Source organism: Gymnoscopelus braueri (genome assembly GCF_963280865.1).
Source record: "Gymnoscopelus braueri genome assembly, chromosome: 6".
Classification (NCBI taxonomy): domain Eukaryota; kingdom Metazoa; phylum Chordata; class Actinopteri; order Myctophiformes; family Myctophidae; genus Gymnoscopelus; species Gymnoscopelus braueri.
In genome coordinates this window covers 39,791,167-39,816,714 of record NC_137607.1, presented here as the reverse complement: position 1 = coordinate 39,816,714, position 25,548 = coordinate 39,791,167, and the positions used below count along the sequence as shown (strand labels likewise).

General features: G+C 41.4%; 1 protein-coding gene across 9 annotated transcripts in view; it reads left to right on the top strand.

The window, feature by feature from the left end:
* adgrl2a (adhesion G protein-coupled receptor L2a) overlaps positions 1–10,762 on the top strand; it is a 127,859-nt gene extending 117,097 nt beyond the window's left edge. For 6 of the 9 annotated variants that reach the window (XM_080430110.1, XM_080430107.1, XM_080430108.1 and 3 more), the window contains 4 exons: positions 551–719; positions 1,406–1,534; positions 2,592–2,688; positions 7,942–10,762. In XM_080430110.1, the coding sequence (XP_080286236.1) occupies positions 551–719; positions 1,406–1,534; positions 2,592–2,688; positions 7,942–8,978 (1,432 nt within the window). In that variant the 3' untranslated portion in view covers positions 8,979–10,762. Of the gene's footprint in view, positions 1–550; positions 720–1,405; positions 1,535–2,591; positions 2,689–4,790; positions 4,920–5,708; positions 5,727–7,140; positions 7,209–7,941 lie in introns of all 9 variants that reach the window. The other 3 variants (XM_080430115.1, XM_080430113.1, XM_080430114.1) reach the window with 3 other exon arrangements.
* Positions 10,763–25,548: the final 14,786 nt, after the last annotated feature.

The window sequence follows — 25,548 nt, the reverse complement described above, 5'->3', positions numbered from 1 at the left end:
GTCAACACACACTCACTATAAACAATCACGCTATGCTGTTTAGACTTGTTGAAATTACTTGACCCTAATGGACAATCACACAGACCTTATGCTCAATGCACAATCCTTGGGTGCCTCTTTTTGAACATGCTGTCCCAAAAAAATCATTCGTTGCGCACAGGATTGTGTCATACAAAATATTGTAACATAAAAATGGACACATAAAAAAATAATCAAATAAAAAACAAATTAATGTAAATCCAAGCAATTTCAGCAAGTTTGTCTTGTCTTGTTTGTTTTGACTCCAGGACGTGTAGACGGGTTGAGTTCGGGGTTGGTGGAATGAGGGGATGGTGGGGAAGAGTGTGGGAGGGCCTTTGGCTGTTAGTTGATGTTTCAGTGTTTTTCTTTCCCTTGGTTTACTCCTGTTCTCCTCTTCGGTCAATTTACCCGATAACACAGAACAGTCAGTTTCTTTGACTTTCTTTCTGTCTGAACATTGAATCACTCTCATGCTGGGTTCTGTCCCCTCCTTGTGTTTGTGTTTGCCCCCCCCCCTCCCCCCCTCCAGATCCTGGGTCCTGGGTGCCTTTGCTCTGCTCTGCCTGCTGGGTCTGACGTGGTCGTTTGGTTTGTTCTTCATCAACGAGTCGTCGGTCGTCATGGCGTACCTCTTCACCATATTCAACGCCTTCCAAGGAATGTTTATCTTCATTTTCCACTGCCTCCTCCAGAAAAAGGCAAGTTCACTGACCTTCCACTTATTCACACTTCCACTCATTCCCGCATGAAGGCTGTCTGAACCCATTTAGACCTAAGGCCCATTCTATTAACGCCTTCTAAACCAGTAGTTCTCAAACTTTTTCGTGGCGAGGAGCCCCAAAAATCATATGTATTTGGCAGTGAACCCTCATCTGAAAATATTTTGTGCCAGGGACCCCCAGAAGAGAAGATTTGTGTTTCAAAAAAATCTAAATTATAAAAAATGTTTCAAACACTTTCAAGATTTTTCAAACACTTTCAAGACTTGTATATCTGCTATTTTATACTTTGTCACACGACAGTGACAAAAATAGGGAAAATAGACGATCTAACAAGCTCCTAACTTGAGCTTGTTAGATCTGAAGAATTTCAGTTGAATTTCAGAAATTATGCTAAAATGCCTGCCTATAATGACATGCCCGAAATAGGGATGCCAGTACAGGTTGAAAGTGGTTAAAGGGACACGGCCACCTCCACAGGTCGCAGAATTTGAAGAGTGAGGTCCACTGTGGTCCGGTGCCTGCAGAACTCACTTGAGCGAAGCAGCATCACACAATATCGATATCAGCAAATATACCAAAATTAGGCTCACCTGAAGATCTCTGTGTGAACTCATGTGGGAAAAAAAAAAAACATTGCATGTCATTACCATTTGCCCACACAGGTCCGCAAAGAGTACAGCAAGTGTTTCCGCCACACGCATTGCTGTGGGGGACTGCCGACTGAGAGCTCGCACAGTTCTGCAAAGACCTCCACCACGAGGACCAGCGCACGCTACTCTTCTGGTACACAGGTAGACCAGCAAGCTCCTTTTGTCCTAAATGACAGGTCCATGGACACTCACAGCCTTAGTGCGGAATTACTAGTATTGTTATAACTTTAAGCAAGACATTTTGGCAAGTAAGGTCTTATTCAGTGTTAAAAAAAAGACATTACTTCTCCAAATGTTGCGTTTTTTTTTTATGCATTTAAGAATCAGTGTTTTATTAAGTATTAACTGAATACAATAAAGTACAAATGCATCCGATAATACTGCATCAACGCTCGCGATCAGAGAAGTGCATTTTGTCTCTTCCGCTGCAAGAGGAAACCAAATAAATTAACATTGATTTCTCTTGGAAGTAAAGACCGGTAGTCAACAAATGTTGAGTGCGCTAAAGGATGATTAAGGATGCCAAACTCTGAGGAGGTTACATTTGTACATTTTATGACACAGAAGTACATACTGTAGGCGTTATTTAGCATTTTCAGACAGGAAGATAGCTCAAGAGACACAGGTATGGTTCCACATTTTGCAAGCAGCATCTGCTGTACTGCATGAATGCCTTTTTTCTTGCTCTCCTCCCCTTAGCACTTGCTTTTATCTTTTTGTTTCTCACTAACGTCATGTGCATGGGAAATATTACTGCACTATATTAAGAGCCTTTGCAAGCACAAGTGAGGAACGCAAAAATCAATCCCAAAAACAAAAAGGCAAATGGACTTATTTAATTTATTTGAGGGAAGGGATACCTCCAAAAGTATCACTGTGTAGAGATACCCATCAAAGTGAATGTCCAACCCTATGGTGCACATCCCCTAAGGCCTCAATTGACTTTCTTCTGTATAAAAGTAGTCATTGAAGAGTCAACTAAAGTAATTTTTTTCATGTTCTACTGCCTGCAGTGGCAGGGTATACGGCCAACTGTATTATCACTAGCATTAGCGGAGCACTTTGTATAATAGTGGGCAAGTGAGGTGCGAGGCGGCACACGGTACATTCTATATTTATAGAAAAGTTAATGAAAGCTGATCTGAAAGGAGAGCGGGCGTGTTGGAGTGCTAACGCGTGTCCCTTGTTGACCTGACAGAGTCGTATCAGGAGAATGTGGAATGACACCGTAAGAAAGCAATCTGAGTCCTCCTTTATCTCAGGTGACATCAACAGCACCTCCACCCTTAACCAAGGTCAGTTCACACCTCATCTCTCTTCACAAGACATGTGCACACACATACACTAACACAACTCATTTCATCATGTGGCTAAAAATACCAGCTCCTTCCAAGTTCCAATGATTTCGCACAGCCATAGAGGATCCTACCCTGGGAATTGTAATGAATGCTCTAAGCTTGAAAAGACAGAGCAGTGTGCAAAAAAGGGAAAAAATACATCTTAAGCCCGGCCCCATGCTTCCCATTCCACCAGCACAGGATTACAAAAATCCCTGTCCTGAAATACTTTGTGTGCTGTCATTCTGGCCGGTCAACCATCAGACGTATGAAATTTGAGGGCGAGGCGGGGATTTTGTTTGTCCTTAGGTTCCTGTCATCCAACGTGCCTACCCCCAGCTCAGGGGAAATGCGGACAACGTAGTTTTTATTTATTTTAGGTCCACTTTGACACGCAAAAAGGGCCTGTTATTGCCTGGCATGTAAGGTGACCTCCGTGATTTCGCAAGGGATGAAGGGGCAGAAGGCGTGGGCGGGGTTTGTTCAGTCGAGAGGCAAGAATGCAAAAAAGAGAACGAGAAAAACCCTATCATTCATTATTTAACTCGAGCACAAATATGATGATGAGAAGATGATGTTCAACTCTGTGTGACCCAGAGTACTTAAAGTCTTCAGCTCACTGCTGCTGCATCTCCTCTCTGAAAATGGCTTTCCAAGCATGCAAGGGCCAGAGGGGTTACGCTGAGGTAGTCTGACTTCACCCTCCCTCACGCCTTTCTCTCGACTCCATCTTTTTCTTTTCTTTCTCTTAAAACTTTCTCTCCTTTTTCGCTGGCTCTCTCTCTGTCTTCCTGGCTGTATTTGCCTCCCGCGAGGTGAAACCTTAACACCCTGGAGTTTGAGGTTACCTCTCATCCAGGCCAATACATCAATAAAAACATTGAAGATGGATTACTCTTGACCCGCTGCTGGGGATGTAAATGTAAAGGTTGGGTATTGATCACTTTGCGGGTGTAGGAGCCCCAGTTACCCTGGAGAGAGGAGTGCACTAAAAGAGGACTCTATCACCAGGAAGTGGTTCCTTGTCATTAAAACACTTCCTGGGAGACTGTCTCCCGACATGACAGATGGCGATTAACGCAGGTGATGAATGGCAGTGGAAGAACTCCAACAAACAACACTTAGCTATGAATAATGCTGCGAGGAAGACGAAACCTGGCCAACGCTGCGTCTAGATAAATTACACTGTCTCTCTTGATAAATATTGATATTTTTATATCTGAACTTAGAGGAGTCCTGCTGCTGTCCCTGCAGGGGTGTGGTTTTTTACCTGTTTCAAGATGATAAACCATATTGTCTGTGCCCCAGTGGGAAGACTTGAAAAGACTGGGAGGTTTCTTTTGGGAGGTGGAATGGGAATACATATTCAGTGCAAAAAAAACAAAAACACAACGGATGAAAGATAAAAGTAGCAACGACAGCTAATAATAATGAGGACAATGGGGTCAGTTAACATTTTCGTTCACTCCGTCTCTCTTCTACGGAAACGACTGAGAGCATGAGAAGAGTTCTTCAACTTCAACTTCAAATTTGCGTTGGAGATGAAACACAATTTGTCAAGGATTAGGGGAACGTGAGGGAGCTGAGTCAAGGCACAAACTGTTTTGCCTCATACAGAAGTAGCTGACTGCCTGCATTTCCCTGGTTGCCTCTGTAACCTTATTCTGGGGCTCCACAGCAGCTGCTGAGCGTTCGTTCGGGGATATTTTTGGGGGTGGTAGCTTTAGTTGACACCGCATCCTTCAAAAGGCAAACTCAATACTTTGAATGAAAGTCCTGCTCTCTCTCTGTCTCTCTCTCTCTCTCTCTCTCTCTCTCTCTCTTTCTTTGTGTCTCACTCTCTCTCTTTGTCTCTCTCTCTCTCTCTGTGTCTCTCTCTCCCTCCCTCTCTCTCTCTCTGTGAATGTTTTTATTTTTTTCCCACCCCCGCCCTCCATGAATTATTTTTCTCTCCACCAAAACACCTCCGCACCAGATGCAGATTGAGGACTGATCTTCTTTTTCTCCTTCTCCTTCCTCTTCCTCTTGTTCCTCTTCTACTTCTGTCTCGCCTTCTCTAGGAATGACGGGAAATTATCTACTAACAAACCCTCTCCTTCGACCACAAGGCACTAACAACCCTTATAACACGTTACTGGCTGAGACAATCGTGTGTAACGCCCCCACGGCTCCAGTGTTTAACTCACCAGGTGTGCTTACTTAACACACACTCCTAAATACTTTATTTATTTCTCTTTCACACTCTCTTTCTTTCTTTCTTTATCTCTTTCTTTCTTTCTGTCTTTCTTTCTATTCGTCTGTCTTCTGAAATAATTGTTTTGCCACTGGCCTTGACGAGAGCAGAATGTTCTGGTGTATCTCCTTTCCCTCCGACTCATTGCCTCCCAAATACTGTAGTTAATAGATGTTGTGCTTGCGTGCGTGCGTGCGTGCGTGCGTGCGTGCGTGCGTGCGTGCGTGCGTGCGTGCCTTAGTGATTCGTCACGATCTGCCCGCTGTTCTTAAATTCCTCTTATCCAAACTAAGGCATTGAGGAGGACATAATGATTAAGCTGGGAATGAGATACATACATATTCTGCCTGGACATCATGTAAACCACACTTTATGCCCCAAGCTGTTATGTAGTCTAAAATGCATGCTTATTAAGATTTATGCCCCTGAATTTGATCATAATCTTAATGAGGTCTATTTAGTTGTCATATTTTTTTTTATGTTTTTAGAGAGAATTCACCCCCTAAAAGCATGTGTTAAGATGAACATCCATAAATTACTACAAATGTGCTTAATGCAACCTTTTGTAGTTACTTATTGATGAGATAATAGATGACAAGAATTTGCATCCATCAAACAAAGCATTACAGAATGTCTGATTTTACCTCTTATGTAAAGATTTGAATGTGCTTTTCTATTTTGGAAATTGAAATGGCATCTTCTCTTTTGTCATGTTCTCTGCTTTCCCTTGTGCTTCCCTCTATAGTGACCTTCAGAGAGACAAGTATGGGAGTAAAACTTAACTTTGCCTATCAAATGTAATTTTTTTTTCAGCATGCTTATTAAAAACAAAAAAAAGATAGAAATTGTACCCTGGCACAATCACTTGGTTTTATTTGTTTTTTTATCTTAGGCCATTAACACACACACTCAGTGGGCAAGTGGTTCACAAAATTATCACTCCAAATTCTATAATGAATCTGAACAAAAAACAAAGAAAATAATTATATTTTAGACTAATTTTAGGCATGTGACTCGTGTGCATCTGACGTCTTCATTTAGAAACCAAGATTTCTCTTCTCTTTTTGACACAAAAAAAAATTGCTGAGATTTTATCCATTGGGAAGGAATGTTTCTAAGGCGGAGGTGTTAGTTAGTTTTTGTTATATTTCCCCGCCACGGTCTCAGCATCCAGCCGCATTCCCCACTCATCTGTCCACACCCTCTTTAGACAACACCTGCCTGGTCACCCAAATCGCCTCCTAGCATGCATAAACAAATCACATGGACGCCATGGTAACAGCTGTTTCGTCCCCCTCCACGACCCCGCCCTCGTTTATCCCTCCTTTCACGTTCATGTGGTTATCCTTCACTTCTCATCTCCTGTAAGCTCTGTGACGTCTGCTCTTTTGTTCTCCTGTGCTCAACTTGTGTGTCTGTGAAACTTAAGTTATTTCACTTCACCAGGACAAGAGCATGTGTCACTGTAAAAACACACTCATCCTTTCCCTCTACTTTTCCCTTTTTAATTTTCACTTTGTGTCACGGCGCTGTACCCATGAGCATGCTGGTTAATGTATGCTCCACCCTCCGCCTCCACCCAGCAATCCTTTGTTTCTCACCCTCGCCCTCAGCCGCGGCACAAACTGATATTTATTCTTTTGCTGCTGATTTGTGCGACCCAGCATGCTTAGAGAAATTCCTAACATGACTGTGTGTGACCTCTGAATCGGCTGTGTTATTCTTTTGAGCTGTTCTGCCAGTGACCGGGGGTCTCGCTGGGAACTGTCACGGTGACGGATGCCAAGCGCCGGGCTGCGGGCGAGCGCTGACCTTTGCCAGCCTCGGGTACACAAGCTGCCAACTAATGGACAGAAAGTGTACCGAGCAATAAAACAACAGCATGATCCCCGAGCTCAATTAACGCGACTTCCACCAAACACCCAGCCCTCCCCCTACTCCTAACAAAAAGAAAACCACAAAAAAAAAAAAGACTTGTTGGCAATTAATTCCGCAAAACAAAACGCAAAAACAAAAATGAACAATCTGTTTTTAATGCTTCTTGGTTTAATTTGCTGAACCCTTGCTCTTACTAAGTTGCAGAGTTTTTACCTTTAAGTTTTTGTTGTTGTTTTCCTTTTGAGTGATTATTTTTCATCATGTTACAATAAATCATTTTACTTTCTTTTGTACATCAGCTACTCTTAGACCGGTTATTCTGAGCAGACAAACATTGAGCAGACAAACATGATGTGAGTTGTCCAAAGTGAGTCTTTGCACCTGCTGTGTGTGGTGATGTGGGAGTGCAGCTTGTGAGCCCCCCACCCCCCCCCCCCCTCCTCTCCCCGTCCTTGTAGTGAGAACAAAAAGATGGCTGTTGCGTGTTGAAACATGACTCCTTTTCCCTTTCTGTCTACGTCATCTTTATTCCCACCCCCTCCATCGCCGTCTCTTTTCTTTGCCTCATCACATCAAAAACACTTAGTTGCTAGAAACCAAAAACCAACTTGTCGGTGTCGTAGCTTTTGCCCGTTTGTGGCTACATACCTGTGGACATTATGCCTTTGCTGTGTGTGTCGTGATGGTCATGACCGTTCCAGTCAGTTTCTTAATGTTGTTTGGGATCACTTTCATTGCTTCGTCACTGTGGTCTTGACAGACTTAAATGTAGAATGCCCTTGTGTTTTGGAAAGACTTTTTGAAAATTGAAAAAAATCTGCCCCGAGATGAGAAAGTAAAATGATTTCTCACGCTGTATAATGCATGCATGGTACTGTTTGCTCTACCTAAGCGATTGTGCCTAACAACAGCAGCAGCATGGCTTCCTTTGACTTCAGTTTTTGTGTGAAACTGCATCCTAAACAGCATTAAACCTCTCTTTTTCATTATTATTATTATTATTATTATCATCGTCATTATTATTATGCATTTTATTTTTAAATGGGCACTTTGGTCGACAACTAATGTAAACCCCCCCTCACATGTTCTTTTTTTGCCAGGACACTCACTGAACAATGCGGTGAGGGATACACTACCAAGTGCAATGGATACACTACCCCTAAATGGTAACTTTAACAATAGCTACTCGCTGCGTAACGGGGACTTTGGTGACAGCGTGCAGGTCATGGACTGCGGTCTGAGCCTGGACGACACCGCCTTTGAGAAAATGATCATCTCGGAGCTGGTGCACAACAACCTGCGTGGCTGCAACAAGAGCCACCAGCAGCAGCAGCAGCAGCAGCAGCCTCCTCCAAAGCAGCAGCAGCCCTCCACCCTGCACCACCCACCCCTCCACCACCACCACAACCACAACCACCACCACCACCAGCAGCAGCAGCAGCCCTCCACCCTGCACCACCCACCCCTCCACCACACGTACCACCACCACCACCACCTGCATCTCAACCACGCGGAGCGGGCTCCGCCCCAGGTGACGATGGTGGGCGTGGCCGGTGTAGGAGGTGGGGGCAGAGGCAGAGGCGGCAGCAGCAGCGAAGACGACGCCATCGTAGCCGACGCGTCGTCCTTGGTGCACATGGGCGACCCCACGCCGGCGGGCCTCTCGCTGCAGCACCAGCGAGAGCTGGAGGCGCCGCTCATCCCCCAACGGACTCACTCGCTCCTGTACGCGCCCCACAAAAAGGTGAGGACGACCGACGGCGGCGGCGTGGAGCACTACGTCGGTCAGCTGACCATGCCGGACGCCAGCACGACGACCCCCGAGCGCCCCGACGACAGCCCGCAGTCCCCCAACAGAGACTCTTTGTACACTAGTATGCCTAACCTGCGGGACTCTCTGTGCCCTGAGAGCAGCCCGGACGCACCCATGGACGACCTGTCCCCCTCCAAGAGGAGCGAAGGCGAGGACATTTACTACAAGAGCATGCCTAACCTAGGGGCTGGACACCAGCTCCAGGCCTACTACCAGATTAGCCGAGGGAACAGCGATGGCTACATCATCCCCGTCACTAAGGAAGGCAGTATCCCCGAAGGGGACGTACGGGAAGGACAGATGCAGTTAGTGACGAGCCTTTAGATGTATTTAAATTCATCCCCTCTCCCGTCCGCCTCCTCTCCTTTGTCCTTCTCTTCTGTTGCAGGCTTGACCTCTCACAAGACACGCTCTGAGAGATGCCAGGGAAGTGTTTTTCTTTCTCAGAATCCCCCCGCCCCCCCCAAACACTCTATCTTCCTACCTACCTGCCCGGCAGACCAATAGACTGAAGCGCACGGGCGACGGCAGTGCAAAGTTTTAAAGAAGAACTGTATATAAAATGCAGAGTGGAATTTCATTTTTAAGAGACAAGCCAACTATGTATTTAAATGTGCTGCTGCTGTTGAATTATTGAGAAAAAAGTTAAGCTATAAAAAAGAGAAAAACTAAACAAACAAAAAAAAACTAAAAAAATATTATTGGTTACATCAGATCAGCAGTTTTACTGGTTCAAAAGGTTGTACATACACCCCCCCCCCTCCCCTCTCTCTCTAACATCCTGGTTGAAGCCTGTTTTGTATTATATACAAAATGACACACTTGGACCGGGATGTGGAGTTTTCTTTGTTTGGGAATGTTCCTGATCAGACTGTTATTAGGAATATAAGGTCCTGGCTCCCCTCTTATCACCGTGAAGTTTGGATTGTATAACCACTAGCAATCAAGCCCCTGGCCTTATATTTTCTCAATTGTACATTTGAACTGTTGTCAAGGAAAAATGGCGAAAATATATATTTTGTTGTATTGCTAGTGTAAGATTAAAAATAAATACAAATAAAAAAGTCATGGGAAAACCGTAAATATGAAGAAACCTTTTAAAATGTAATGTTTGAGAGACTATTGTGTAAAAGTTGCACATAAAACTATAAGCGTGTTTATGGTTCAGACACTTATAATTCATGGTAGAAAGTTTGAGAATAAAAGCTGACAAAAATAAGAGCGACTCAACCAGTACAAGATGCATCCAATCATCACTTTTTCTCCACTTGTGAACAGTGTTCTTTTGCTTAATGAGTTCCATACAGTAGCTATCGCCCATTGAAATGACCTTCATTTGATATTGCCAAAGTGGCATTATGTTTCAGTAGAAAGGGGGAAATTAAAATACCCTATTAAAGACATTTATGCATTGCGCAATTTTACTTTTTGTAAAGTTCTTAATGGAATAGATCTTTTCAGAAATCATGGCATAGTAATGGGCAAGTGCCACATGAAATGAACCAACTTTTGACAATAAAGTTTCTATTTATCATAAAAGTAGTTCCTCCGCCTGGGTTTGGACATTTTATTTATTGAAATCTTTACAAAAGAATTTATGGGAAATGTATGAATATTTCCCAGCACTGGTATACTGTAGCTTATCTTTTTATTATGTAAACATGTTATTAAGGGGCCCGTCACTTAAGACTGATGTAAAGTTCAACACTTGTTTAACAAATAAAATAAATGTGGAGAGTTTTTGTCAAATGCCAGTTGCTTTTGTAATGGTTTGTGTTTTTTGGTACTATATGGAAAAAATAGGTTTGATTGTTTTACTATATGGACAAAGACACTTTTGACTCAGGTTACAAGTAAGTCCCAAGCACCTTGGAAGGTACACCAGTGATTTTATGTTGAAGATTTATTTGCCTTTTTTTTTTTTTCATTTTGTTTTGTTCTACAACTCAGTGCAGAGTAGATGGAGCTCATTTCACCGTATGTGTTAGAGAAGCCAAATCTTTCCATGTGATTCAAAGATGAGAAACTCAGGTAGGAAAATTACATTGTAAATGTTCCTCTGTGTGGTTGTAACACTCCAATAAAGGTTCGAAAATTACACCGGTTCACAGCATTGTCCGCTTAGTATATTATTGAATGAGCACCACTTCTGACTAAATTTTCTTTTAATTTCTTTTCTTAATTTTTTTCCCCCAAGTAACAAGTTGGTTTTAATGCGAAAAATGTGTGTGATTCTAATGAGGGGGTTACTGTTACACTTGGCAGCTTCTGGTGAAATACATCATACATAATATATCCACGTAAGACACATGTTTTCACCATTTACAGTCTGCTATTTGAGGTTCATAGTGGGTCCCTGCATGGCTTAAGCCTAATTTATACTTATTTGCGTGCCGGGGTCATGCACCGAAAATCTACAAGCTCACAATGCGTCATCGCATTATTAGCTTGTAGATCGGCTATTTCCGGTGCACGACACGACGCGCAGCCAAGTATAAATCTGGCTTTATTCCTCAGGTACTGCAATTTTTTTTTGAACTATTCTAATGTACCACCAGTTGAGGCAGAATGACAGATCTTGGCAGGGAGGCTGGAAATTACAGTGTTTACCATTTGGCATTGACGTAAATGACTCAGAATCCTGCGAAAGACATAGTCTGTGCACAGAATGCTGTGTGGGATGCGTGTTGATTTGACATTATGTACAATCGAGCATGTGACATTTTGTGCAATTATCCCAGGGTACAAATTATGTTTGGATAAATTATGTTTGGATGTTTTTGCAGTTTTCTTTTGTGATGTACTTTACAGGCATCTAAAATGATATTTTTACATCAATGTCTGTGGTGGTTGCTGATTCATCCCTAAAAGCTATGTGCCACAAATGGAGCAGCTGTGGTCTACACTGTTATATACACAGTGTGTGTGTGTGTGTGTGTGTGTGTATATATATACACACACACACACACACACACACACACACACACACACACACACACACACACACACACACACACACACACACACACACACCAAAAGTGTTGATCAAATGCAATTTTATCATCGTCTTTGTGATTAAATAAGTCTATGGTCGTGTGATCAACAAATTATCACCAGAGGTAGTGCAAGGTTATCCAATCACCTACAGTTAGGGAATATTGATACACACACACACGCACACACACACACACACACACACACACACACACACACACACACACACACACACACAGTATATACCCACCCACACATATTGATAGATATATTCTGATTATTGATGTACATATACTCATTCATACTGTATAGTCACTGGCTATATATATATATATATATATTCTGATAGTACATTTATATTTATTGATAGTCTACATTATATGTTCATTCATTCGGAGATCAAGTACTGATATCAAGGACCTGCAGGTTAGTATTTAATTAATGTTTTTATTTTTTTATTGTTTATCTTGGTTTTGTTTTTGACTCACTGTTGCCTGTACCTCCTGTGTTTCATTCTCCCTGTTGTTGCTGCTATGACACCTGAATTTCCTCCAGAGATCAATAAAGGTTGATCTCTTAAATACATAATTACTGAAAGCATAAATGTAACAGGCAGGTTTAGTTGACACACAAAGACAATTGCTTCACAAACCAAAAATGTAATATTCTAGATGGGCCTATTTCAATCATTAACTTGACAATTTGGTAGATTATGTAGTTAAAGCCTTATTACACTTGAATTTTAAATTAGATCATTTTATTTCCCTCACCTAAATATATAAAGGTTTGATAGTGTTCTAGATAAGGTTCCTATATGCGTGATTTCAAGTATCTAGAAAAATTATTCAAGTGAATTGAAGCCATTTTGAGCTTCTACTCAAGACCTTCAATATGTAATATGGACAAATTGAATGGTGCTGTTTTTTGTTGTTGTTTTTTTCTGAGTGTAGAGCATCCATGCTTTAGAAACCTTTCATGGTTTCACTGTGGAAAAAAAGTATTATTTGCAATGTTTGTTTCAATGTCACAACTCAGCATCACCCTGAAAGTATGTCTGTTCAGTGTTGCAATAAGCATACTTCTCTCCAGTCACTGCTTACAAATAATAACTTCATACAAGAAATCTGACAACAAAAGGCAACATTCCAATGCTACATGCTGTCTATCTAGGCTGCACAAAGACGTCAACATTTTCACAAAATCTCATAAAGTATTTCAATGCCAAGAGTCTGTTTATAAGAAACAAGTAAAGAAATGTACTAGGCTTTTCCTTACCATTCTCACAATCTTAGTTAGTTTACTTTAGCATAGTGACCTGATACATACATAAGCTTGGCTGGTAAGCAGGTTTATTTTCATTATTAAGGGCTAGGGAATATGATCCAGGATTAGCTATTGGGGTGTGACAGAGAGAGCGTGTGGACTCGGCACCCTTTTTGCTTTGCGTGTGGCCCTTTCACCGACTAAGAGCCTTCATAACTCCCCTTTCTCCCGCACAGGAGGGAAGGCTTGCTCTTTGTCAAACATTGATTCAGAAGTAGGGCAGGAGCTGTGGGGCGCAGGGCTCTGTTGCGCCCACAGAGGAGTAGGCACAGTCCCTGGAAACACAGACAGAGAATGCTGTCAGCAGAATCGCATGTGAAACGGCTAAAGATGGATGTTTTTGACTCCTATTTTTATTTTATTTTTCCCCCTATTGTAGCCAGAGACTATAATGCGAGACCAAACATAGATTGTTTGCGATCGTCAATTCAGTGCTAATATTGAATGCTGTAAGAATATGATGCAATTGGATGAAAGCGATTTTTCCCTCCATTAATGAAAAATTGTGTTTTGTCTTCCATTTGCAGAGTATTCTGGAGCTCTCCCAAGTGTGTCCTTTCCAAGGAACTGTTGTTATTTTGGTCACATGGCTGTTTAATAAACATTTAATTAAACTGATCATCTGTTCAGGATCAACTGTAATGAGTTCCTCAACATGGTGAAAATAATGGGTATTAGCTCTTCCAATTACAACCCATCACTGCTTTCTTTGTGTTATGTATACTCAAATCATTTGCTTTCTTGGTATCATCAAGAATGAATGAAAAGGTAACTTTGTACATTCTAGATTACACATTTTTTATTAAGTGCTTAGATAGTTACTCTCTAAGTCCAATATATTCAGTGACTCATTCATTCAAATACATGTTATTTAAAAACAAAGAGGCTATTTGAATCATATAAGCCTTGAAACTTTTGTTTGAATGAGCCTATATTGTTCAAAGTCTACCTACAGTACATGTAGTGAAAGCACTTGGTTGTTTCTGTGGGATTATGCATATAAGCTCCTATAGCAACTTCTCTACCAATTGTTGTGAAGCCAATGCACTGTGCCAATTATGGATAATCAAAGTGATTGCATGTGAGGGGGAAAGCAATCCCTCTTAAGTCACAAACAGTAACTGCCAGTGCAAAGTAACTCCCCCAACTCTTGAAGTCAAAGGGGAACCGTTCAATGCTCCGTTCTCTTTTGTCCTGTCCACCAACTTCAAACGTGTGGATTTGTGGCCCTTTGGCGACTTAGATCCGGTCCTATCGAGGTGAAAAATCCAATTAACCTGCAGCTCCAGCTGCCTTCGTTATAATCCCCTCCCATAATTATGAAAATACCAGATGCAGGATTTCAAATGGAAATGGAATGAGAGCAACTAGCTCTGTAAAGTTGAAATGAAATAAACCACACCAGCCAGTAAGATTGAATCAACAGTATATGACAACTGAGAACAATTATTTTCATATTTCATACTAGAGTATAACACCATCTTTATAAAACACTACAGTAATTTCATAAATACTAACTACCGTATCATTCATGTACAACATATTAGTGTTACTGCAATTATGTTTTTATCTTATACAGAAAATGTCCCCATGTGATCAAATAAAAAGCAACTTTTGCAGCACCTACAAAGGCAACAGGTGCTTATAGGAGTAGACCAAGCGGGGGACCAAACATAGTAACAGAAAAAAAACTCCTCTAATGGAAGAAAACACTTTAATGGGATTTTTTTAAAGAATATGAGACAGACTAACCCAACCATTAGATGTTTGTTTGCTTATATTTTTACATTTCACATTTAATTGTCATGCAATTTCATTATAAGGCCAAAGTGGCTTCAGTCATTTACCATGTATAAACAAAGGGGAATTGTGACCTGTCACCCAAACCAGTTTGTTCATAACTTCCATTGATGTACTCACCTGCTCCATCTCAATGCGTTTCAATGGGATTTCAGCCATTGAATGACTTAGACCAGTGGTTCTCAACCTGTGGGCCGGGGCCCGCGTGTAGGCCGTAAGGATATTCCAAGTGCCCCCCCCCCCAAAAATAAAATAAAATAATTTAATGATAAAATTACTTTCTGTCTGGGGACCCCCATGGGGTCCTTGGGGGGTTCCAGGAGGTCCCCAGCTAAATGATTGATACAGTAGTTAAGAACCAAATAGACCATATACTGTAACACAGAGAGTGTAAATGGTCTATAAGGGTCCATTTGGTTCATGTGGTCCATTGTCTAATGCAGTGGTTCTCAACCCCCCAAAATAATCATATTTGAACTGGGGACCCCCCACCCTAACAAGAACTTGGAACTGTAGGAGTTGAGGCATCACATTTAGTTTGACTCGGTTCCACAGATAAAAAATAGCTGACCTACAAGCTCACAACTTGTGAGCTTGTAGATCTGCTATTTTCTAAATGTTTGCCTTTCTTGTATTATTTGACAATATGGCCAATGTTTGACCTGTTTTTATAGTATAGTTTGTTGATTACTTTTGATGCAGTAATGGTATTTTTTCACTTCATTTTATTTATTTTAGGTATTAAAAAGGTTGAAAGTCCTTACATTGTCACTTTACTATCATCTGGGGACTCCCCCAAAATCATGTGGGGACCCGACCCACAGGTTGAGAACCACTGGCCTAATGTATACTAAACTGGGCGGGGGTCTTTGAAATTGAAAGGTTTGAGAACCACGGCAACAAGAGACAATGTATTTCTCCTCTGCTGCTCAGCGCATTTGCACCATTGAGTCTGTCTCATGGCTGAATCTAACATTGGTCTGATAAACTCATTGGTACCAGCCAGAGGGGAAGCCTCGGGCAATATCTACTGGACCTCCTGCAGGGAACAACAAGCCCTTCTACTATGGAGATCCATACTGACCCGAACCTCCAGTTTTCACATAGCAAGAGCAACTACAGCTTCAGCTTCATTTTATTCGTAGTTTTATTTAACCTTTAAACCCGAAAAGAAGGCAACTGAGATTGGATACAGTATATATTTTTCAAGGCCTGGTCAAGAAAGGCAGAAGAACAGCATTTAAAAGTTATATTGACACACATCTTCACTACACAATTGAAGGAGATAGTAGCGCACTATTGTACCGTGACGCATATTACGTCACCGTAGTGCCGTGATGCATTTTACGTCACCGACCAGAAACACGAAAGCAGCAGACAAGGGTTGGACTTTTGTGAGCCATTCATTCCCAGTTCCCACCAAGCCCGAAGAAGTCGCGGCCCATCAAAACGAATGAGTAGCCTAATTAAGGCTCCACATTTCTGCCTATTACTAAACATTCTGGGACAACATGCCAAGTGAACAGAACAATTGCTGTGTTGTTTATAGCCTACAACTACAAACAAATCATGTCATTTGCAAAACGGACATCAACTTTGGCTACACACAGACAGAGAATAGCCATATGACTCTGTCCGTGCCGCGGTCTTAAACTCATGCTTCTGCTGCTGGGATACAAGAATGGGCACTAAGGAAGAGTGGGCACCTCTATGAAAAATGGGCTATTTTGTCCAAAATGTTACAAAATGAAATATTTGAAAAATGGTCTTAAATAAATTATACGTGATTTGAACATGCACGGTACATCATTATCAGATCTAAATGTATCAACTTCGTGTTTATGCCTAAAATGATTGGATATAGGCCATAGGTTTAGCTTGGCTCCAGACCCTGAATCGCCCGCCTCACATTCAGGGTCTGGTGACGCTGTAGAAGGGCGGGGTTTTCTCGGTTGAAAATCTAACCAGCCTAATCCGGATCGGGATAATCTAGTATGAACCCATTGCCAAAGAATCGCACTTTGGCCACGCCCCAATCTCAGAAAACGGCTGCACTGAGAGGGCTTCCGGCTTTCAGACTGAATAATGGAGTGAAACGAAAGGAAAATTCAGGCTAGCAATTTGTAGCAATTGTAGAAATATTAGACCTTAATTGTCAAATGTTCTCCCCGTGTCTCCTAGGGTAGTTAATACCCTCACAAAAACATGTAGTAATCCTGGTCACTATACTGCCTCCCCCTGGTCAGCCGGGGCGCCTGATGGAGGGGAAGGGAACTGGTTGGAATAACGCACTACGTCCAACCAGGGAAACTCTCCCCTGTCAGCTGACAAGAAAGTCAGTTGGCTCTCATGCATTGAAGGAGGCATGAGCTCGGCCCTGGCCTCCCTAGGCTGGTGGGGGGAGTGTAGTGCCCAGGACCACTTAGCAAATTGGCACCGGGTGAAAAAAGGGTTACAAAATCGAGGGATAAAAATTAAAAAAAAATTAAATAAATAAGTCAAATGTTCAAGCATGTTCACATCATGTATACTTTTATTACATGAATTTGATTTTTTTACATTTTGGACACAATTGCCAATTTTACATGGAGGTGCCCAGTCTTCCTCTGTGCCCAGTCTTCCTGTTACCTGCTGCTGTCACCCATGACTTCGACTCCCGTATTGATGATTTCAGAGCTGCAGTTGTGTGCAAACTGCTTTCAAATGCCCTGCATACTGCCTTGACACAACGACTGGGTTAACAACGCTGATCTCAGCGTTTGTCATAAGAGGTATCCCTCCAGAGTTCAATAAAGGTTTATGTTATCTTATATACCTACTATATATATAAAAATCATATAATGTATTGTACAAAAAACTGCCGATCTGCAAGGTAAGCTCACAACATGTCATACCACAGCACGTAGAAATGTTTTGCCTATAATGGCATGCCCAAAATATGCACACTGTTGTGTGTACCTCACCAGAAAGTGGTTAAAGTGAGGATATCCACATTGATGTTTAGAGTAAATACTTATCACATCATCACAAACTTTTCGTACTGCACTTATTTTGAAGCAAATTGTCCTATTATGATTTCTTCTATATAGCGTCCTGTCAAACTGACCTTGAGCAAGGCACTGACCCCTGCCCGCTCACTCATTTTACGTTGTGCTGCATCAGCAAAATGCATAAAATGTAAAAGGAAAGAAGCATAAATCACATTCAAATGAGTTATAGGAGCAGAGCTAATACAGAAGTACTGTACAGTACTACATTCACTGATGTCACCACAAGGGCAGCAGCTGCCGACCGTGAGGTTCATGCCTCAAATTGAAAATAATACTTTCATCTTGAAGGTCACTTTTCCAGTTTAAAGACACATTTGAGAATCTCTTTGGGTTTTCCTTACATTCTGGATCTTATCCATGTTTTAACCCAATAAAAGAGAATGTTTTATAATTTGTTTAATATTTAAAACCTGCTCACATGCTCCAGGAATATGTCATGAATTATTTGCACCTCATCGTCATTTTACAGTCTTTTCTACCCAACGAGAATGTAATACATAAACCCTGTATCACCTATAGAAAAGAAGAGATGTTTGAGATTGTATGCTACAACATCCAAAACATGTCCTGTTTTACAATAATTAAGGCATCAAGGTATATTGATCAGAATCAGGCCATGGCACATCAAAACAGCTTGCCTGGGAAGGCAAATGATTCACAGAGGGACACATGGGATCTATGAGGCCAGTACGCTGTTTTTTTAATTGATAAGTAGAGGGAAAACAGTTGTAACCTTGAGCATGGGAGTGTATTGCAACTGAATATTGATTTGGAGTTTCCTTGCTGGTGGCGAGCGAGCAAGGTGACTATGAAGACAAGATATAAAATATATTATGAATGTCTCGGTTGTATTGTAGTTTCTCATTAAGATGCAGAAAGGCCTTATGCAGAGGAACCTTGTCATGCTAATCCTGGCCAAGTGGTCCCACAGGGTCCCGGAAACAGAGAGAGAGAGGAGGCGAGTGCTCATTTCGAAGAACATTTTTTTGGAGGGGGTGTGATCTTTGTCATATTATTTCCATTGCCTTTGTGTTGTCATTGTCCTATATGTACAGTACTTTGTCTTAGTCAAATTTCTGGTGAGGTACACACAACAGTGTGCTTGTTCTACTTCTACTCTCGCTTGCGAGGACACGGACACAGCAAATGTATACAAATATGAAATTATCCTTTTAGAAATTAGAAGTGTACACTAGTTCTCACTTAACTCAGAGTGTACAAATGCAAGCAAATGGACCGTCTCAGTGCTACAAATGGATAAATTAACCCTGAGGTTCAGGTTTGTCAACAAGTGTTAACGATCAGACACACGTTGTTAATAAGAATGCCGTAGATTCAGGTCCATTCTTTTTATTTATGGAGAAACATCAAGTTCCGTGGCTTGAATGCAATTATACAGAGCACCCAGTATCAAGGAATTGCAGATAAAGCCATCTGAGACGGCTGTGATAGAAGAATCCACGTTGTGTAATTTAATGTCTTCTGAACCCTAGGTCAGTTTCAATATAACATGAGTGAAGCGTGGCGAGATGTAATCTGATTTCATTTTATTAAAATGAGAATACATTTCAAGAAATCAATTTCACATTTATGATGTATATCAACAGTTTATTTCACCCGTGGAGAGCAGAACTATCACCTGCTACTGCTATTTGTTAGGTGACAATTTGCAAATACACATCACAATGACTAGGCTTGGTAATTTGGGTTGAATAACCAATTTCATTGCATACACAACACATTTGTCATCTTTACAAAATATGGAAATGCATTGTATTGTCAATATGCAACTCTTACTCTCAGAAATGTTCTTAAGCACAGTAATCTAGCTAATGCTATATTTGAAATAAGAATGTGAGTTACTGTACAGTATGTGCAACCTTTAGATTTCCTTGGTGATAAAATTACTGATGTGAGCTCTTAAAGCATCACATTCATCCCCCATCAAACTCTCCAAGTCCACAATGCTACACATCTGCCTGCAAGATGTCATGCCAACATTTAAAATGCAATCTCAGATTCAACGTTTCACATTGCACACAGACGAAGGAGGGAAGCATTATGTTGACTGTGAGAGGAAGATGTGCAATTAATGACATCTGAGCTGGGGGTTTCATATCCCTGACAATCAAAAATAGATTTTGACGATCACATGGTCCAATGTGAGGCATACGTCCGCCCTCTGAGCCATTTCTATGTTAATACATCTCAGTAAATTACATTGAGCTTATTTGTGATAAGCTCTATTGATGGCCAGGCGCAATGAATGGTTTCCATTACATGTTTTAGCAAAAAGCCCAGGAAAGAGACTTTTAATATGAATGTATTTCAACAATGCTGCTTGTAATGGATTACGGTGGTTCTGCCGCCTCATTGATTAGTTTCACCTTTAATGCACAGCACACAACTCTGGCCGCCACTGCAGATGTCCTGACTTAGATAGCTTTTCAATGACAGACTGCGGCTTGGCTTTGCAATTCTATGGCAATAGGCCTACAGTGCAATGCAATCATTATGGGGAATTCTCATTGGCCTGTCTGCGTGGCTGGGGCCCACAATATATCCTTCCTTCCCTGCACATTGCAGTGCTTCGATGCATTAAAGCGGAGCCAAGGGGGATCCCAACAGATGTTGAATGGTTGTTTTGTCTTGAGTACATTAGTGTCTTTTTACAGCTTGAAGGTGATATGGAGTAGAAACCACATTAGGACTCCCTTTGTTCTTATAGCTTACAGCTGTGAGTGGCAGTCAGATCAAATTAGAAATTCCTATTCTGTATATTTTGGTGAGGTAACCGGTCCCGTGCTTGTGTGTTCTGAAGTCATGAAGCCTGGTTTATACATAAAGTCTTGTGTGCTGAAAATAGCCAACAAGCTAATCGTCACGATGCAACGCATTATGAGCTTGAAAATCTATTTTTGTCTCACAGCACCATTGTACGACATAAATATTGCATATGCAAATCAAGCATAACTGTGACTGAAGGTCCGGAATTGAACAGAAGTTCATACCCATAGGTAATTCATAATGGGTTAGTTAGGATGTGGAAGATCAAACCAGGAACCAGACTGAAGCACATTTCCTGATCATTATAAATACAGTTTTCCAGCATCTTTGCTACATTTTTGTAATCATTTACATGGACCTACTTTAGCCATAGAAGTGTTCCGGTACAGGAGATTGTGTGGGGAAACAGCAAGCCAGTGCATTTGTATTCACAGGGCCACTGCAGTATGCAAGGTCAGTCTTCATGTGGACAATGTGCCAGGAGCTTCACAGGACAAGCAGATGCAGAGAATCTCAAGTGGTGCTTAGGCCACTGCCAAGGTATCAACATATGTCATCTGGATAGACGTGTCAATTTAAGCGTGCCACTTGCTACATGTTGAGCCTTGAGCGGCGCTCGCCTGCATTCATTTCCTGTGCCCCATGTCCAAAGTGTTTGTCACCCTGTGTCAGTCACATATTGCTAGTTTCTCCCTCTCCGCAGCGGGACCCCGGCCCCCCCTCTGTACTCGCAGGAAATGTTGTTCTTCATGAACAGTACACTGGGTCACTCAGTCGATGGTGCCAGAGGTCCGCCAGGGGTCGAGCATGCTGACAGGGGTGCCCATTGTCCCAGCTCCATGATGGAATGCTCAGCGGACTTCCTGCTAAACCCTGCATGCTCTCGAAGGAAGAAGTCAAAGGTGGAGAGAGAATACGAGAAGAGAGGATAAAATGGAGGGAAGAGTGGTGGTGGTGGTGGTGGGTGTGTCGCGGTAGAAAGGCAGCTGAGTCGAACAGAGTTTTTTTTATTATCAGTGGTTGGACTCAGGGTTGATCAATACAGGAATCATTGTGTGAAAGTGCAGGGCTGGTGGATGCACTGTGACTCAAAAACACAAAGGTCCACTTTGATAGAATCTGAGCTGCAGATGAAACAGTCCATTATATACATATTTGCTCTGAGGCGTTAATCAACAGCAGAGGGACTAATCCGAATAATAAGGGAGGTGATTATGTGGCATCATCAAAGCTGCACACACAGTAAAATCCTCAGTGTTAATATAACTTTGAGAATACGTATAAAAATGAATGGACCTGTAAGGTCAGTGTTAATTCAAGTCTCAGAGTATTAACACTGAACATTTTATTTTGTGCTGTGTGCCCATTCCTTGTCCTTGCAGAGATTTGGGTTACCAGACACTTGACCGTGATATAACAGCAATAGTGAGAACATTTTAATGAAAGCCCTCTGATTAACAATTATACATTATTCTTTTTGTGAATTTCATTGAACATGATTTAATTAACAGCTGATTTTATTATGTGAAAACTTGCACATTCGTCAAAAGAAAGCTGAAGAAAACCACCACGGTTTTAATTATGTATGCTGGGTCCGTCAGAAATATGTCCAAATTGCTGTATAGGCACCTTGTGTTTCTAATAACTAACTAACTAAATACACAAAATACAAAAAAAAACAAAAACGTTTTGAGGCTGTTTGGGTAAAAAACCCTCCTCAGAACGCCAAATTCAATATAAAATATTGCATTGCATTGTTTTGATTTGCTTGTGTGTGTGTGTGTGTGTGTGTGTGTGTGTGTGTGTGTGTGTGTGTGTGTGTGTGTGTGGCTGTCGCGCTAGCAGCGAACAGCTGGAAGTGATTAGTCTTCGACGTGTTTCTCTGTTTGGGTTACATTATAGGAGCTGCGTAGATAGCTTATAGCTAGGACTGTAGTACATTAAGGTTATTAAAATTGACACGAGGACTCGAGGAGATATACGTGACGACTGCTGCAACCATCAATTACATGAATGTCATGTTAAATGACAGAGCAGGCAGGTCCTTGTTTTGTTTTAGGGACGATATAACATTAGCGTGCAACTGACTGACTGGAGGATTGTTTTTAGTAGGTGCTTCAGTGAGAGTGGTGGAGGTGTAAAGTAACTAAGTAGCCTACTGTACATGTACGAGTACTGTACTTAAGTACAATTATGAGGTATTTGTGCTTTACTTGATTTCCAATACTTTTACTCCACTACATTTCGGATCCAAAATATTGTACTTTTACTCCTCTACGATTATTTCAGTTACTAGTTACTTTGTAGATTTAGATTACACAACATACATTAACCCCTTCAGCCCTATTTAAACTTTGGCTATTTGAAAACTTGTGAAATGGGACCTTGGTACTTTAAGTAGGCCACATTTGTATACACATTACTTTTACTGTCTTTTTACTTGTAACAGAGTATTTCTATTTTTGTATTGATACTTTTACTTCAGTAAAATATTTGAGTACTTTTTCCACCACTGGAGAGTAGTGTCCTTGGTTGGAGCCATGACAGTGAGGCCCATTGCAACTGACTTGACTTGCTGGTGGTTAAAGGTTTAATGACATTCACTTTTACACCACATTCAAAGTCTTTGTCCTGGTCCTTCAAAAGTGTACAAAAAGTTTTAAGTGAAAATTCCATTCCAGTGATCCATGGCAGGTGTTTTTCTCTCACATTTCTAAAGCCTTTTCAACTGCAATGAAAAAAGAAATCTTTGCCTGCGGGTGTCGCTGGTGAGGGATTTTGCCTGTCAATCATCGCCTTTGCTCCGCCCCCCCCCAAAGGAAAGGATAGGGGAGGGGAGGGGCGAGGAGGAGAGTGGGCGGGATTAATTGACTGTGACCTCACTGTCGAAGGGCCAATCTCAGATTACTTTTCAGCCTAATTATTCAGAAAACCCCAGACCACAGAAAATCCACTGAATGTTCTAAGTTCAGGTTTTTTGGGTGTAATTGAGGTCATAAAACCCCAAATAAAACATTGAAAATAAAAAAAGTGAAAATGAATGTCATGATACCTTTAAACAACACAAACAAAAACAAAGTCCTGAATAAGAATAAGCCGGCTTCATAATTGTAGAAAGGGTTTTTAGGCTAATTCGTTAGAGAAGCCACGGTTTGGATGAGATGGAACAACTGACTTGACAATGTTTCCAGGTGAATGAAATGTAAATCTAATAATTTCCACCTGCTGCTCAACTGATTGGTAAGTAAGTTGTATTGTTTTATTTTCTATTTGAGTTAAGTGGTTGTAGAGTGTGGAGCATAACGAAATGTTTCTTGCTGTTTTCTTGCCTTGGATCAATATTCAAGTCTATCATATATGTATTTTATCGATTTTGACATTTGCATATCTATGATAGATACCAAAGTAAAAGTCAGACTCGATAAAATACATCTATGATAGTCTTCTTGATCCAAGGCTATAGCTCTTGGGAGCATGCATGTAATATAGCCTATGTGTGCACTGCAGGTTTTGTGTATGAAGGGCTCAGGAGACCTGTGCTTATTTTAAAAATTAAAGATGTTACATTGGTAATATAGGAGCCATTACTGTATGTTGTACTGTAAGATTTTCAGACACCAGTGGTCGGGCATTAGATGGACAGTAGGCCTACCTTGTATAGGTAGGCCTACACCGCAACATAATCATAATTTTGAACTGGGGACCCCCCAAAATAATCATATTTGAATTGGGGACCCCCTACCCTGACAAACAAGGTATATACAGTATACTGTATAGCAGTTGAGGCATGACATTTAGTTTGACTTGGTTCTACCAATATTATATATTGTAGAAATAGCAGATCTACAAGCTCACAATTTTTTTTGCCTCTTTCTTATATTTTTTTGTCAGTTTTTATAGTTTGTTGATTACTTTTTATGCAGTTATTGGTCTTTTTTCTTTATTTATTTGAGTTATTAAAAAGGTCTTAAAGGGCCTTAAATGTAATTGTCACTTCACTGTCATCTGGGGACCCCCCCCCCCTCCAAAATCATGTGGGGACCCACAGGTTGAAAACCACTGGTAGGATATAGGGCACAAGTGCAGTAATTAGGGAAGGCACAGGTGGAGGCCTGGGGGGAGGAGCACGAACAGACTGACAACCCCAGACAAAGTCTAAAAGACAATATAAAGTGGAAAATCCATCTGTTTGTTTTGTGTCTGCGGAGGATCACTCAACAATTTTGGAATTTAACATTGCGTTGCTGTGGCAACTGGGGTGGCAACTGGGGTGGCATTTCATTGACTTAATGGCAATATGTCCGCCGTGTGAATATGGTCTATAGTGAAGGAAAGTGGACGCTGACATTGGATTTGATTGGAAACATTGCCACTACAGGTAGCTTTTGTCCATTTCAGCACGTTGATAGTCCAGGCCAAGCTTCAACGTTTGCCCATAGCACAAAGCATTTCATTTACCATAACCCCTTGTATGTGAATGCCAAAAGGAATATAAAACATGAACAGATGGAAAAAGAACAACACACAGATTGGTTAACAGGGGGCACTATAATAGCCTGGCATGGCCATGGCCAGACTAATATAACTGAGTAGATATTAGTCTGTAATCTCTTTATGGAACCTGCATTTCCAAGGAGCGGATTAAAAAAATGCCTCTGGTGATAAACCAGCCCGATATTTGCATACTGTGCCCTGATTGGTGCCTCACAACTTCAGGGGCAGCAAAATCCAAGCACAACTGAGCAGGGCCAGACTAATCTGCAGAGGGCTTGTTTTTTTTTGCACTGGCAGATTCGTCTGGCTCCAGTCTTTATACTCTAAAGCCATAGTTCAGACCAAAGATTCATGATAACCCAAGTTGAAACTTGCAAGTGCTTGCAACAGAATTCCCCAAACTGTGGTTTTATAAAACTGGACAGTCCACATCAGAGGTGATAAAC